The sequence below is a fragment of the Trachemys scripta genome, chromosome 2, assembly GCF_013100865.1.
Source record: "Trachemys scripta elegans isolate TJP31775 chromosome 2, CAS_Tse_1.0, whole genome shotgun sequence".
Taxonomy (NCBI): domain Eukaryota; kingdom Metazoa; phylum Chordata; order Testudines; family Emydidae; genus Trachemys; species Trachemys scripta.
The window spans coordinates 99,045,744-99,061,644 of NC_048299.1; the positions used below are offsets into that span (position 1 = coordinate 99,045,744).

The 15,901-nt window shown below is 42.1% G+C and overlaps 1 protein-coding gene across 6 annotated transcripts in view; it reads right to left on the reverse strand.

The window, feature by feature from the left end:
* Window positions 1-15,901, reverse strand: part of TNS3 (tensin 3) — a 423,008-nt gene that overhangs the window by 354,704 nt on the left and 52,403 nt on the right. For 5 of the 6 annotated variants that reach the window (XM_034761305.1, XM_034761304.1, XM_034761301.1 and 2 more), the window contains exon 1: window positions 2,740-3,208. The exons of the other annotated variant lie outside the window; for it this stretch is intronic. In XM_034761305.1, the coding sequence (XP_034617196.1) occupies window positions 2,740-2,844 (105 nt within the window). In that variant the 5' untranslated portion in view covers window positions 2,845-3,208. Of the gene's footprint in view, window positions 1-2,739; window positions 3,209-15,901 lie in introns of those variants that run through there. 6 annotated transcript variants of the gene reach the window in all.

The following is a 15,901-nucleotide window of genomic DNA, read 5'->3' on the forward strand; positions in this document are numbered from 1 at the left end:
TCTCTTGTGTAATTTCACTGAGTTCAGTGGAGTCACTCTTGATTTATACTGATCTAAATGAAAAGAGAATCAAGCCCATTTTATCATACAACTTAATAAATTGTTTAAGTCTAAATGATTCTTTAGTGTGGTGGAGTCTTGCTCAGCCCTTGCAGCCCCACAATGGAGCATGCTCAGCTTTATGGGGATGGCACATGACCAGTCCAGGCACAAGTAGGAGTTGAGGGGATGAAGCATGCTCAGTCCAGATCTAATCTTTGGAAATCTTAGCTGATAAACTCTCATAGTCATAAGTCACTACAGAGCAGGTGCAAACAAAAGATTTATAAATTTTTAACCATACAGTAAACACTTAGTATATGCTCAGGACCACAAGGATTAAAGTAGACTGGATCATGCTAGAGTTCAGGTCTGCCTCCTGTCTAGGTGGAGTAGATTGGATTCTCTGAAGGCCAAGTGCAGCAATTGTGTCATGCAAGAGATTTAAATGTCATGATACTATGATGAAACCATCTCAAGGCATGGCATCTAAATTCTGTCCTGACCTGTTGAAGATACTTTAGCCCCTGTGTTACAAAGCACCTTTAAGATAATTTCACGTGTAAAAAATATTTCTTTTTAAACACAATTTTTCCTAGTCCCATTTTTTTCCTACTGCATCAAAGTGTGATTTTTTCGGGTGAAGGCTCCTATGGTATGAGAGAGAGAAAGAATCAGCCCATACTACATATGATGGTCATTTGTCCAAGGTTATACCACCTGGAGGGAAATTCCTTCCTGGCTTCAAGAGCTCTCTTTCCCTGGCCCAATAACTATTCATTATCATTCATAGGGGCAAATCATAATGACAATGAATGGTCACTGGGCTAAGGAAAGCAAATGAGAAAGACTATCACCTAGTGGTTAGGGTACTCACCTAGTATGTGATAGGCCAAAGTTCAAGTCCCTGCTCCAATGACTCTTTATACACTGTAGCACAGCTTTAACAGGAGAGACATAGAGACCTCCAGGGACCTTGGGTATATCCCCTGGTTAACAGCCGATCCACCATATCTACACTGCTATTGTTATCCATGGTAGGTAGAATAAAGCTTGCACAGGTATGCCAACCCATGCTATTATCACACCTTTCACTTGCAGTGTAGACATACCCTCTAGAGTGACATGGAAGAAGGCATGAAGAAGCAATGGGAGAAGATCTGCTGCTCTGCAATCCTCAAAGGTTCAGAGTGTTAGTGTGGTTAGCAAACCAAAAATATGGATGCTTCTCTGAACCTCTAGAATCTGCAAAGTTGGGCTGAAACTCTCCTAGGAACAAGATTTCTACTGAGACTCCTGGTATTTTCAGCACCTAATTGTGCCTGAACTACTGAGAAATAACCCTGTCCCCTGAAATATTGGTGCTTTCCCTTCCAGTCCTGTCCAGATCCAGAAAGTCAAGGGGAGCACAAAAATGATTTAAAAAAAAGCTAAACAAACTTTTCCCACAAAAAAGGTTTGAAGTGAAGTCATGTAATCCAAAATGATCCACCCATTTATATTTACAGTTATTCTTGCCATGGTTTCCACACAAATCTATTGCAATTAAAAGGCATATTTCATTTAAAAAATAATGTTGAATAGCTGAAGAGACAGGGGGCCAAATGTACCACTGGGTTCAGTTTTATGGCAGTGCAACTCCACTGAAACTGGCAGATGCACTGGTGAAACCATGATGCATTGATGAATCAGGCCTTGTAAAAGTATGACAAGTATAGTTCAAGCCAGCACATTATGGTAAATAGGAGAATAATATACATTTATTAACATTATGACTGCTGAATGGAACACTCAAGCTTTGAAGTGGGTCAGACCACAAATCAGTTAGAAGGAAACTTTCATCTTCAGTTAGAAGCCATGTCAGCTTTATTCTACAATGCTAAGAATTCATCGATAATAGTTACAAAGCACACAGAAAAGAAATCAAAGGATACACAAGCATGCCCAAACCTTTTGCTTTATTAAATGTTATGAACAAACTAAATGACTGTTGTTATCCACATATTCTCTGGTGTTCATACATCAGCCAACTGACAAGCTGTTTTCTGTAACTAGGCAACTGGCCCACAGCCAAAGTGAATACATGTATTTGCTGCTTGCAACTTTTGCCTTGTAGGTGATCATATAGTTACAATGGATGATATGCTCCCATATAATGCTCAAGTTACCACAATCACAGATACAATGGCTTCATTAATGTATTGTTTTGTATAGCAGTACAGTTGCTTTATGCAATATTCCTGGGGGTCTTTTAATTGCCTTTTTGTTTACTCACTAAACCACAGAATTTGGTAACCCATAATGTGTCTTCCTGCGGTTACTGTGGATTAAAGAAGTTCTCTTGTAGATTTCGTATTTGTGAGTTTGGACGCTGACTACTGGAAACTAAAATGGATTTTTTTTATGTACAGACATAATGCAGGGAACGGGATAGATTTCAGCACCTCAGACTTTGGCAGAACTTCTCTGTTTGTTTTCTTTAATTAAACACATTTGCGGCACACACCCAACCTTGTTGTACAGAACCACATAATAATAAATCATGTGCAGACTATAGATCTCTGAGTTGGAAATAAAGGACAATTGTGGCTTTAAACAGTGCTGGGAACACAAAGTAATCTGGCACTCTCCTGTTCTCTCCCCTCAAACCCCAGCCTCGGCTATATTAATTATTCGGATTTATATACAGATTTTACATACCTGAATCATGATCTCAGCCTCGTCTTGTATCAAATGACGATGATGATCCAGTGGTACTGTGCAAAATTCATTCCCCAGGCAAGCCAGACTTACTCTACAGCCCATCAGGCACTGTTGGCACCTGATATACCCGCAGCCTCAGCCTCTTTAATCCAGTTCAGTGAATGGGACCCATCAACTCCACTTCTCTGCTCTTTCTAAAGAAGCAGCCCCAATTTTTCTTTGAACCTGCGACCCTTTCCTGAGAGTCAACATCCAAATGTGAGCCAAAAACTGCGTGTACTTGACCTTTTGCTTCTTGGAGTGGAGGCAAGCTGAAGCCCTTTTGCCGTCACCGGTTCTGCTGTTCTCAAAGTCCTTGTCTTTCTGCCTTTTCTCTTTTCTTATCAGAATCCCATGCTGGCCACATTGTGCCCCCTCTGAGGCTGGGACAACAAATAAGAGTGCTAGTGTCTAAAGCTGTGTCTCCAGCTGGGGAAACTTAGCCTTTCCTATCCTGGTGGGAGGGTTTTTGGATCACTGAATGGTATGGATACAACAACAAGGAAACTAATAACTTGGAAAACAGTCTGTTTTGAAGGGTATGCTCCTTTTGGAAAGAAGAAAAGAGAGCTATCCAGCAATCTGTCACTAAGGCAAGCTGATAATACCAAAGTAGCTCGAGAGCAAATAATGGTTATTTAAAGTCGACACTAAGAAGGACCTTGAAAGCACAATTTTAGAAAGGGAGAATCTGGAGGAATTTCCTGCTTCTTTGTGTAGTCTTTCTGCCTGTGTACATTAATTAATTCCCCTTGGCTTTTAACATAACTTACTTTTCCTGCCTGCAAAATGATGCTAGCTGCTAATGGGGAGGAAGGATAGTTATGTGGTTCAGGCAAAGTACTGGGAGCCCAGAGAAAGGGGTTTGATTTACATTTCTGCCAAAGACAAGCATGATCATGTGCCAATCAAATTTTCAAAAGGGAATGTAATTTTGGAGGTCTTAATTTTGTGGATCCCCAGATTTAGAAAACAAAGCATATTTTCAGAGGCACTGAGTGTTAGCAGCTGCCACTGAAATCAATCCGGACATAGGTGTCCAAAGCTGAGCACTCAAACTTGATTAAGTTATTTTGAAAATCTGGTCTGTAGTCTTTCTGTATCTCAGCTTCTTCCTCTGTAATATAAGGATAACATACAATACAATACTTCCCCACCTCTCCGGAGGGTTGTGAAGTTTAATTCAAGTTTTAAGACATTCCGATACCATAAAGATGATTGTAACTAAATGGTGGTGGGACTTTGTGATATATTTCCAAAACTAATAACGTTTGACTCTATGTCAAAACAACACCTTCTTAAAACAGGCCATCAGTTTTGTCCCTTCCCACAACACCCTCTGTCAGAAAAGGTTATAAATTAATCATTTATAAACATTTGAATTGAACTGAAATTTTTCATTTAAGGGTCCAACTCAAAATAACTTTTCTTTCATTTATTCATTAAAAAAAAATCCTATTCAACAGCTTTGTATCACGATTACTATTTATTTGGCTTGCAATAGTGCCTAGAAGCCCTGAGTTCTGAGCTCCATTGTCTTAGGCACTGTATGCTTCTGTAAGGTAGCTAAAGTCACTCAGCCTCACACCTCATAAAATGACTCCAGGCATAATATAATTGCCTAGACATTCTCTGAATGTCATGTGTTTTGCTTAATTGAGTCCAGCATCCCCACAGAAATAAATATGACCATATGTGTTGGGCACTTGGGCCCCTCTGAAACCTTCTAACAGTAATTTGGACTTTCCACCAGATGTCGGAACTCATTTACGTGTTGACTGTTTGTCAAGGCGGGGGCTGCAAAGTACACTGGGGCAGTTTCTTGCAGTGAATGACTTATGCAGTGAAAATAGGTGCTCAAAGTCTCCTTTGTTGTAACTTGCATGTTCTGGTCACACAGACTGAATCCCCAAAGGGGATTAGTACCAGACAAGGAATAGATTGAAGGAGGCAAGTTCAAAAAGGGTGGGTTGTTTTTCTGTTTGGTTTTGGAATTTTTTTTTTTAGTAAAAGTATTATTCAAATGTAAGAATATGGAAAAAAAGTTATTACTGTGTAAGCGCTTCTTTCTTAGCATATGTGAAACACCCCTCAGGTGGCACATGACTAGGACTCATCACTGAATTTGGTCTGCTGGTTGGATCATTAGCTTCCCTGGCCCAGCCTGGGTACTGACGGGGAGTGTGACATGAATACTGAGCCATGGGAAGACCCAGATCACAGGGCGCTTGGCTGTATGGTACCATAGTAATGAAATTAACCAAGTTTCTTGTGAAACTTCTTTGGGCCCAAAAATCTTTAGTTAACCTTATCCTCAAATTGATTGAAATGCGATTATAGGAATATATATGTGGAGGTCACTTTTATTGATACTCCAAGTCAACCCCCTCAACTAACTGTTGAGTCAATTCGGCTGGGATTCTCCAGGCTGACAAAGAACATCCAGTCTCATTTACCAAAAATGAAGAAGGGTTTCGGAAATTGTATGGAGGTCTGGTTAGGGGAGGCTGTACCTCCTCAAACAGCCAGGCATGGCCCAGCTCCTGCTCCCCCCCCCCACTTCTCGCCCCCTGACGGCCCCCCTCCCAAGACTCTTGCCCCATCCAACCCCCTCCTGTTCCCTGACAGCCCCCCGCAGACCCCTACCCCATCCACCCCCCCACACACACTCCCTGTCCCTGGAACCCCCACCCCTGACTGCTCCCCACTGTCCCATCTAACCCCTCCTCTCATTCCTGACTGCTCCCCTGGGATCCCACCCTATCCAACCACCCCTTCTCCCTGTCCCCTGACTGCCCCCGGAACCCCTGCCCCTGACTGCCCCCCACTGCCCCATCCCCCTCCCCCCCCCCCGACTTCCCACCGGCACCCCGTCCCCATTCAACCCCCCTGTTCCTCGTCCTCTGACCACCCCAACCCCTATCCACACCCCCGCCCTCTGACCACCACCCCAAACTCCCCTGCCCTCTATCCAACCCCTCCTTCTCCCTTACCGCACTGCCAGGAGCGCTGGTGGCTGGCGGTGCTGCAGCCGCACCGCCTGGCTGGAGCCAGCCACGCCACTACAGAGCTCAGAGCACTGGGTCAGGCCGAGCTCTTCAGCCCTGCTGCCCAGAACATTGCGCTGGTGGTGCAATGAGCTGAGGCTATGGGGTAGGGGGAGCAGCAGGGGAGTGGCCAGGGACTAGCCTCCCGGGCCAAGAGCTCAGGGGCCAGGCAGGAGGGTCCCGCAGGCTGTAGTTTGCCCACCTCTGCCCTAATGTGTTAGAAGAACAAGGGTGGGGGGAAGCTTGTGTGAGAGAAGAATCAAACCCAGTAAAATTAGTTTGACAATGTAGCAATTAATATTTAAATTCCCTACCCAGTAACTAATGATATGGGGTTTATAGTGCAGTTAAAGTAGTGCTGACCCCCTCTGAAGTCATTTCTACGATCTTATTTCAATTAAGTTTTCACTTCCATTTTTTTTACCACTTTGGCAACACTACAAATTGGCCCAGCCACCATCCAAAGATGGCTTAGTTTTGCCAAATGGTTAGCAAACCTCAGTGAACCATGCCCAAGATTCAGACATCACCTGAACATAGTGTCACATCCCTGTCTACAGCAAGGATTAAACCTGGTACCCACAGATCTAAAACTATGAGCTTCTGTTGTCTGTGCTAAAAGAGCCATTCATATTAGCTCAAAGCCATTATCAGATTTATAAACCTCTACGTAGTCCAGCCATTAAAGTGAGACAGAGAGCAACCAGGTGTAAGCATGGGTTTCACTTGCTTACACGTAGCTATAGCTACGAAGTACTGACTGACATGCCCACATACTACAATTGCCCTTTACTAGATGGAAACTCCCCAAATGTTTGTGAGGAACTCACCTTCCAACATATACTCTAAAAAGAGGCCATTTAAGCCTTCCTACAACTGAAGCTAACAGAGATAACAACAAAGGTTGTTTCGGGAGCCGACAAACATGAGTTCTGCCCTCTCTGGCCCGTGTGTGCAGCTCAGTGGACAATTATGGCATCTGGGCCCAAACAGACACAGATTATTACGTAAAAAGCAAACCACACAGAATGCAGGAGATCTAGATTTAGGTCCCACTCCTACAAGGTGCTGAGCCTCTCTTGTAAGATGCTACAGGCCCTCAACTCCTGTAAAGCAGGAGTTCAGGTTGCTCAGCATGGTACAGGGTCAGGCTCGTGGTCTTATAACTAGGTAGCCAGGAGTGTAAATTTTAAAGGAAATATTAGTAGTGAAATGTACTTATATTTATATGCCAGCTGGACAATGTTGCTGATGAGTTGCTTCTTCTTTAAGAAATCTGTTCAGAGTTTCTTGCTTTCATGCATTTACTTAACTATTCAATATTCCTCCAATGCTGATACAGTTTAGGAAGGGTTCCAACTTTGTCCTTCCCAAAAACAGAATGAGGGTGGGGGGGGGGGTCAAACACTATAGGGATAGTGTGAAAAGAAACAACCACCAAAGCTCTAATGCGCAATGAATTCAAATTAACTAAGTAATTGTGGTCGAGGCCCAGGTCACTTCCTGGAGAATAATGACCAGCTGAGAGAGCTAATGGCCTGAGGCAAAGCGGAGGGTCATTAGCACTGAGCCTGCCATTAGCTCTCCAGGAAATGCACTGGACTGGAGTCGTTAATAAAATTATAGTAAATCATTTGGCGGGGGAGAGATTATTTAACAAAATAAACTTTTCCTTTGCGGTACCCTTATTCTTACCAAGCATCACAAGAATGAAATGTATTTAATAGCCCTGCTTCTGTGCTGGAGCATCTAGAGAGAAAAATGGATGGCATGGCAGCAATTCAGAATTCTTTTATGGCTTCATACTGCTCTCATTGAAGCCAATGGGATTTTTGCCATTGCCTTCACTGGGAGCAGGAACAAGTCCTAAATTCCTCACATTTTCTCAGGGTTGTGCCACTCTCAGCCTTCTGTTCCTCATCTACAGAACTCCCCTCAGCATCAAGCAGTCTTGTTATTCTACTGTCCTGTTGCCAAAAGACACCAACTAACCATAGCAATAAACATTTGAGACTGTTTTTAATTTTACAAATTCTTTGAACATGAGGGAAATTACTCCTTTTGAGGAAAAAAATGGCACGTCATTCATTCTGGCAGGGCACAGAAGAAAATGAACCTTAAATGTGAGAAATCAAACTATGATTTATTACGAGCAAACAAAGCTCAGTCAAAAGTGTTTTGCATGGGGCATTACTGTTTGTAATGGTTAGAGCTACTAACTAGACAGAAATACCAGCAATACTCAACACTTGTAGAACAGTTACATTTTTCAACAGACAGTACAAACATTAGTTAACCCACACCTCAGCCCCACTGAAATATGTAGCAATCCAAATGAAAACACCAACAGCTCTATCCTTCAAGGTGCTAAACACTGGCTTGGATATACTGAGCCCTATCTGTTCCCACTAACTTCAGTTGGAGATAAACCAGCAACAAATTTTCTGCAATCACTCCAATAAATGTATCATATTTATTGACCATCTGTGTAGGGTCAGTACTGGTGTTAATACTTTTCCAGAAGCCCGGTAAATTATATCCATTTTCTGTCAACAATGTTTGTTACACACAATCTTCTCCAAGTGTATTCCAACCTCAGTACAGCAAGTCTGATTCCAATCTCACTTGCACTAATTTTATACTAGAGTACCTCCACTGATGTCATTACACTTTTACTCCTCATTTATTTGGGCCTATTTTTTTTTCTAAGCCTGCCTTTCCACAGGCACCCAAGCAAGCAATACATTCACACATATTACTTGGGAGGGTTCTATATACACAAAGAAAGCACGGGATAGGATGCTAAATACGACTGATTCCTCCCCTTTTCGTTCTTTGTTTATGAAGAAGACGACAGGAAATCATCCCAAATACTCATTATGTACCTCCCTTCTCCCACTCATATCTGGAGTAGCACAGATCGTTCTTCTCATCATGGAAGTTCATATCAAAACCATGCTGATCTCCATCTAGAAGTGGAGAGCTAAAGCAACCATCCCAACCCAGAGCTAAGTACTGCACCTAGCCAGGATCATAGCAATCCTACAGCATTTGGTTTACAAACTGAAGCCAAGGAAAGGAAATAACTCAATCTCTTCAGGTTAGCTTGAAGGTGGAGTTAGACAAGCTTTAAACTTCAAGAGGAACCTCAACACAGACAGATTTTTCTCTCCCTCCACCACCTCTCTTAATCTCTCCCCCGGCACCAAACAACAAGCCTTAACTATCAGCCCTGAATTTTTTCCAAAGGGGCTGACTTCTCTTTATTTTAGCAAGATAAACAGTCACAGTTACAATTATGTGAAATTTTTAAATCAAAACTTATTGCTTGGTGAAAAGTGCAGATTTGGCAACATGGATAACATGTGAACTTGTGCTGATTTTGCAAAATTATTTCAGTCAGAAAAAAAACCCCAAACACCTATTTTTTTTTGCAATTGCCAGAGAACCAAAAATCTGTTATTTGCCCAGTTCTAGCCATAGTGTCCCCAAACTGCTATTTATCTAAAGACAGTCCCCTGAGCTGTACAAAAGGGTGCTATTCTCTTCCTCATGGCTGAAAATGTGGGAGGTCGTGAAAGGACAGCCAGATGTGGCCAATTTGGCAGCCTTGCTGCATCTGGAAAACAAAATGAACAGACATGGAGAAACACATGTTTTATAATCCCTGTGAATGTGTATGGAAAGGTTAGAAGGGAAAGGGGCTCTCCTAAAATTCAAACTCACTGCTCCCCACTTCTAATTATGCCCTCATTACTGCTTTGTCTGAGTACATCTCATACCCCACGACACACACACACAAACGCCATCAAAATACCTAAACTCACAATCATACCCTGTATTTGTGGCAACCTTAAAGTGGGACTCAGTCATGAAAGGGCAAAACAAACTGCATATGTAAACCTAGATCTTTACTAGTTTGTTTGATTTAAAATCATTTTAGCTACTCACAAAGAGTAAGAACAAACACCTAAAATTTACTGTGTTATAAGTATGAAAGGATTCATCAGAAAACACGCCTCTTGAAATACCTTAAATCCAAAGAAAGAAAGAAAACATTACATAACTGTGGTGGATTTCCAATAAAAATATACAGCCACACAATAGCTGACTATTGTCTGCAAACTGCTGATTTTTTTTCCAATATGCCCTCAGGGATCCATTTAATATTTTCCAGGTGTCTCTCCCCCACTGAAAAAAACCAGCAATGAAATACCAGGAAATGGTCCCCAGCTGCTATAACATTTTCATTTGACAGGAGCTAGAGATTTTGAACTGTTAAGCAGCCCCACTGTGCTCTCAGAATTCCAAATACTTGCAGGTGACTCAGTTTTCATCCTTGCCAGGTCTGCAGTACTCACCACCAAACTTGGCGGGTTTCTGTAGCTTGCCTTTAGAAAAGAGATGTGCAAATAATTGGTCTGCAGTGGCGAATGAGAAACAGTTTATGGGAGCTGCACACTCAGAGAATCCAATAAACTCCACAGAAGAAATACCACCACATACAACCTCTTTCTGATACCTTTCCCCATCCCTCCCACTGCTAAAAAGATGATTGAAAACATCTCCTTTTCAGAAGCATTTCCTGCTTTAAATCATTGCCGAACCCTGTGGAGGACCACTCACCCTACTTTTCAATGAAGGCACTTTATTGGGCTTTCAAGGGTGTAGTCTTTATGGGCCCCGTTATTCTGTGAATGACAAAAATTCAGGGATCCTCATACCATGTAAAGTAAACCACCAATATGGTTACCAAATCTTAGGGAATACATACAGCCTTAGAAAGTGGAGAGAAGAGACAAAACACTGCAAAGATAAGTTGCTACACATGGACTCAAGAAACAAGTCCCAAGTATTCTTATACATGTTACAATATGGGCCCCTAATCTACAAACACTCATGCTATATACAAAGATGGTCTCAGGAGTAGCCTTCAAGTGAGATTACTAATGTTAGCGAAGTCACATGTGTGCAGGATTAGGATTCATGTGACTGGATGCTTGATATGATCTTGGAAGCAATCAGAGGCAAATGTCATAATTTGATTACATCTGGAGGCTGCAACTTAATTAAACAATTAATACCTAACTGAGGTAAACCACCCAAGACTGTTTCGATGCAGTCTGAACCAAGGCCCTTGAAGTACTTTAAGCCTGTGATGGGGTGTGTTCCTGAATGGGCTAGTGTAGGCCTGTGAGGCCAATTAACGTACCAGGCTGCGGATAATTAATAATTAATTAATAATTATAATAACTGATAATGAAGCCTAGCTGGGTAGGAACAGGAAGAAATTTTTTGCAGAAAGGAACTGTAGGGCCGGAGGGACAAATCCCACAACAGGCAGCAAGCCAGTAGGAGGCACTGGAAATGAGGCTTCCTTCTGCATAGTACCCTCACACACGGGGGAGCTATGGGTGATGAGTACATGACATTGAAGAGCCTAAGAGTGAAGACTATGCCCTGGCTGCACCTTCAAGGCTGAAAAGTGATCCTGACTAGTGGCCAAGTCTGACCCCCTCTCCCCTCCTCACCAGAGGAAGGAGAGTTGAGATGAACGGAGCCATATCTGTACCACCTATTGAGAATTTGGGGATGGGCGGGTGCAAGCCTACCCATATCTGAAGGCCTGTCCTCCCAGCCTTAAGGGGAGGAGTTACCGAACCCAGATCCCAAGTAAATATGGGGGATAACAAATGATAAAACAGGAATGGGAGTGAGGGTCACATGATTTGATGAGGAGTGAAAATAGACCCCACAGTCGCAGAGCACCTCCCCATCCAGTATCCACCTCCTGGTGTGGTAGAAAGCCACCTTGGCCAAAGCCAGGAGGAGATGACTTTGTGGGGCCATGGCTATGGTGTGCATAGAGCAGGAGGTGCAGGGAGAAATACAGTAGAAGGTTTTGGAGGAGCAACCTGGCGTGCTTGAGACAGATGGGTGCCAGGGTCTTCCTTATTCTGCAGAAGAGGTAAGTGTCGGGAGGGAGGTGAACTGCATCAAGTACACGCTATATCTCCAACAGATCCAGAGGCACACCTCCTCACCTGCCATGCTTAGTGCGGCAGACATGATGAACACAGGCCTATCCTGAGATTACTGTATTCTACGCTAAAATCATGAAAACCACAAAAAGCCATTATATTTAGATAGGCCAGATGGTCGGAGTCACAGAATAGTCATTGCCGTTTGTACCAATATAGGTGATGTGTATGTGTGTGCTCCTGGATCACTAGGGGATGATTAATGCAAAATCCCAAGGTTAGCTATGCAAATACCAGCCTTTGAAGCCAAAACACCTGGGGAGTGGATAGGAGAGGGATTGGTTTAATCTATTTTCAGGAGACTGGGAGAAAAAAGTATATAAAGTCTGGGTTTAAACAGATTTGGGGCCCTTCATTTTGAATCAACAAACAGACGTGACTTTTGTCCAAGGAGGGGCCACCCTGTTGAAGGCTTGGAAAGACTGGAACCTGCCAGGGTCCCCATAGAATTGATGGGTGACTTCTGATACATTTACTACACATGCAGATCCTTTTATTGTTTTTATATATTTTCTCTGTCCGCTTTTTTATCCCTGAATAAAGGTACTCTGTTTAGGAAGGCTGTCTAGTCACTGGTAAAAACACTGTCATTGTCCTTGGAGGGAAACTAAAGAGCACAGGACTGGACATTTGTCAGACATGCGGGAGAAGAAAGAAGAATCACAGTCAGATCAAGGGGACTGCAGCCTAAAATCCTGATCAGCAGGCACTGGGACATGGGTGTCTGCCTACAGAAATGTGATGCCTAGAGGTCTGGGACCTAGAGCAGACCATGGAGGGTGGAGTCAGAGGTGCAGTTACACTGAAACCAACACTCAGAACCAATGCCCAAGCAACTCCCTGGGTTTAGGGTTCTCAGTTGGACCTTCCTAATCTACCAACCCTACTAGAACCCATCAAAGTGACTTAAATTCCCTCCAAAACAGACCTCCTGGATGTTAAGTGCCAGATGAGAAAGCCCACGCAGTAGTTTGCCAGTTTTTCCATAGTGAGGAAAATCCCTTTCAGACCCCCAAAACAGTCCACCAGCTGATTCTCTGGTAACACAGGAGATCCAGCATACTAGAGTAAGATCAGAAAAGCTGGGCCCAAAAACAATCCATGTAATTTAATTTTTTGTTAGTTTGTTTACACTTCATTTGCAGCAGTATGTACATGACCAAGTTTTGCAGAAATGGGGAGAATGATAGTCATACTCTGTCTCATTTTCCAAGGTTTCCCCCTCCCAGACCTTGAAACATACCCAGAACACACTCCATGGCCCTCATCCTGCAACTGAATCTGCTAGTGCAGACCCGAGTGTGGGATTGCAGCCCAGTGCATTTAATTGCCATTGCCACAAGAACACCTCCAACATGATCCTGAACTACTTGATCCCGTCTATCATGTCACAGTTTCAGGATTTTTGTAAACAGAAGATTGATATTTAGTAAATCTTAATTCTACGCACTAAGTCTTTGAGCTAGCGAAGCACTTAGATGCATGCTTAACTATAAGCATATGAGTGGCCCTATTGGAATTAACTATTCATATACTTAAAGTTAGGCACTATGATAGAAGTTCTGTTTCATGAAAGATTTTGAGATTTCACAATTTGGCTTCATTCCAAATCGATGTGGAAAACCAAAAGTTCTGAAATTCTTAGTGAAGGAAAATTATGGGGAAAAAAATTGTTTCAGGTCATTCAAAACATTTTGTTCTGAAATCAAAATGTTTCATTTCAATGCCACCTTTTTCTATTTTGCATTCTAAGATAGTGCCAAATTAAAAAACAAAAACCAACAGTTTTTTAAAATGAAAAATCAAAATATTTCATTAGAAAATGTCAAAACAGAACATTTCAACATTATTTGTAGTCCCCGTTTTTCAAAACAAAATTCCAACTAAATTGACTTGATTTCATGTGTTTTGATTGTAATGGAACCACATATTCCAACATAATATAGTTCCATTGATGTTTCTCTCACCAGCCCTCTACATAAAGTGCTTTACTGGGTTGGAGCTTTAGTGCAAAAATAAATAAATAAAATAAAAGCTTGACAGGTAAGCCTTTTGATCAGGTGGAAGAGACAATTGTGTACGTTAATGCCTCATTTGTAAGAATTGACCAAAATTTGGTTTGTCCAGATAGATTTTGAAAATCCTTTGCAAATAAGTTTGCTATTTAAAAGATTTCTCCACAATGGCCAGTTTAATATATTTCTGATAGTTTCACAAGTTAGAACTATTATGTGTGTGTTATTTATATTATACACACACACACACACACACACACACACACCCTTGTAAAGTTTTCCATGAAATTCCCCAGTCCAGCCAGAAAACATTCTTGCTTGCCATTTATCATGGTGATTGATCATAGAGAAACTAAAGATATTCTACTCTCCTAGCAATAAATGTTACTCAACCCAAGTAAAAGGGCATTTACAATTTTGCAAGGCTGAATATATGATAGATATGGATATATAAGACAGATCCAAAAAATGTAGATATAGAAAATGGGCCAGAGTTTTACCTGTTATAATGTGTAAATTTGGAGTAATTCCACTGAAGGAGCCAGTGCATATTTATGCTTTGTAACAGGTCAGAATAAGATAGATAGAGAGATAGATCTACATAGCCTCCCCCACACATAATGCATTCCTTATGCAATCTATTTTTTCTTTGGTCATATGGCAAGCTTAACATCAGGGAGTCCAATCCTGCATTCCTTGTGCCCTCAGAACTCTCACTGAAGTTTTCCTGCAATGCCGAGTGATCAGGTCTCAGTGTTTAGCTATCCGGCTGAGTGCAAATAGTAAGCACCATATGGAAGTGAGTTTGTAATGCTTTGTTCAGTTGTCACTGAAGATAGATTGGGGTCAACCTCCTAAGACTTACATTCATTCCAGTTGCTAATACAGACTGTTTTTCTGCTTGCAACTTCACTTGTCTGTATTTAGGAGTTATTTAAAAAAAGGAGTAGATAATATGGTAAAATAAAAACTATTGTGTGTAATAATCTAGCAGCTCGTGCGATTCACTGTTCACAATAACCTCTGAAAATGTAGCTTTGGAAAAAAGTGTTCTAAGAATTGAAATATGAGTTATGAAAACTTAAAGATGAGCATTTAAATACTTGTTGAATCTTTGTGGGTGGTTAGCTGTATTATCCTACTGCACAAGAGCTGAGCCATGAGAAACCAGAATGCATTCCAGACACCTCTCATAATTCTAACCATCTTATATCAAGGCAGCTTGTGGACCACATTGCTTTGTAATAGGGAGGAAGCAAGGCACAAGTGTCTTTGCAGTCAGTATTTCACAATTCTTAGCACTGCCATTGACTCCCTCGCATACTAGAGGCAAGTTACTATGGCCAGAATTTTCAAATTTGGATAGATAGAGATCATCCATATATCCATATATGGGCAACTAAATAAGTGATCTAAATTTTCGGAGATGAGAATTGTTGACTTCAGCAGCAGCAGCAGATCCTCAGCACCTCTGAAAATTGGGCCACTTGGGTGCCTAATTTTAGGCCCCCCATTCTGGCCTTAACCTATCTGCTCCTGTTTCCCCCTCTTTTGAAGCTGACATAACACTCACATACCTATCACAGCGTGAGGGCTGTGAAGTTTAATTAATGAATGTTTGTACAGCGTTTTGAAATCCTCACATGAGAAGTACTACAGAAGTGCAAGATATTGATTCTCTCCAATCCATCTAAGATCTTCCATCCCTGTGGATCCTGAAGCACTCTCTAAACCCTGGAAGGAGTCCTGTTTGCCTGACTGAGCTGGAGGGAGGGGAGGTAAAGAAGGCTCAAAGGCTCGCTTCACTCCTACGACACGAAGGCTCCAGCCTTGCTAACACAGATGTATGTAACATTACGCACATGACCTACTCCAGAGCGGGGCCCAAAGCAGAAAGGCAGAAGCTCTTCCTAGCATTCTGTTGAGCACTGTCCTGTGGAGCCTGGCAAGCCTGGTTAGCCAGGGCCGGTACAAGGAAGTTTCATGCCCTAGGCAAAAATTCCACCTTGCGCCCCTC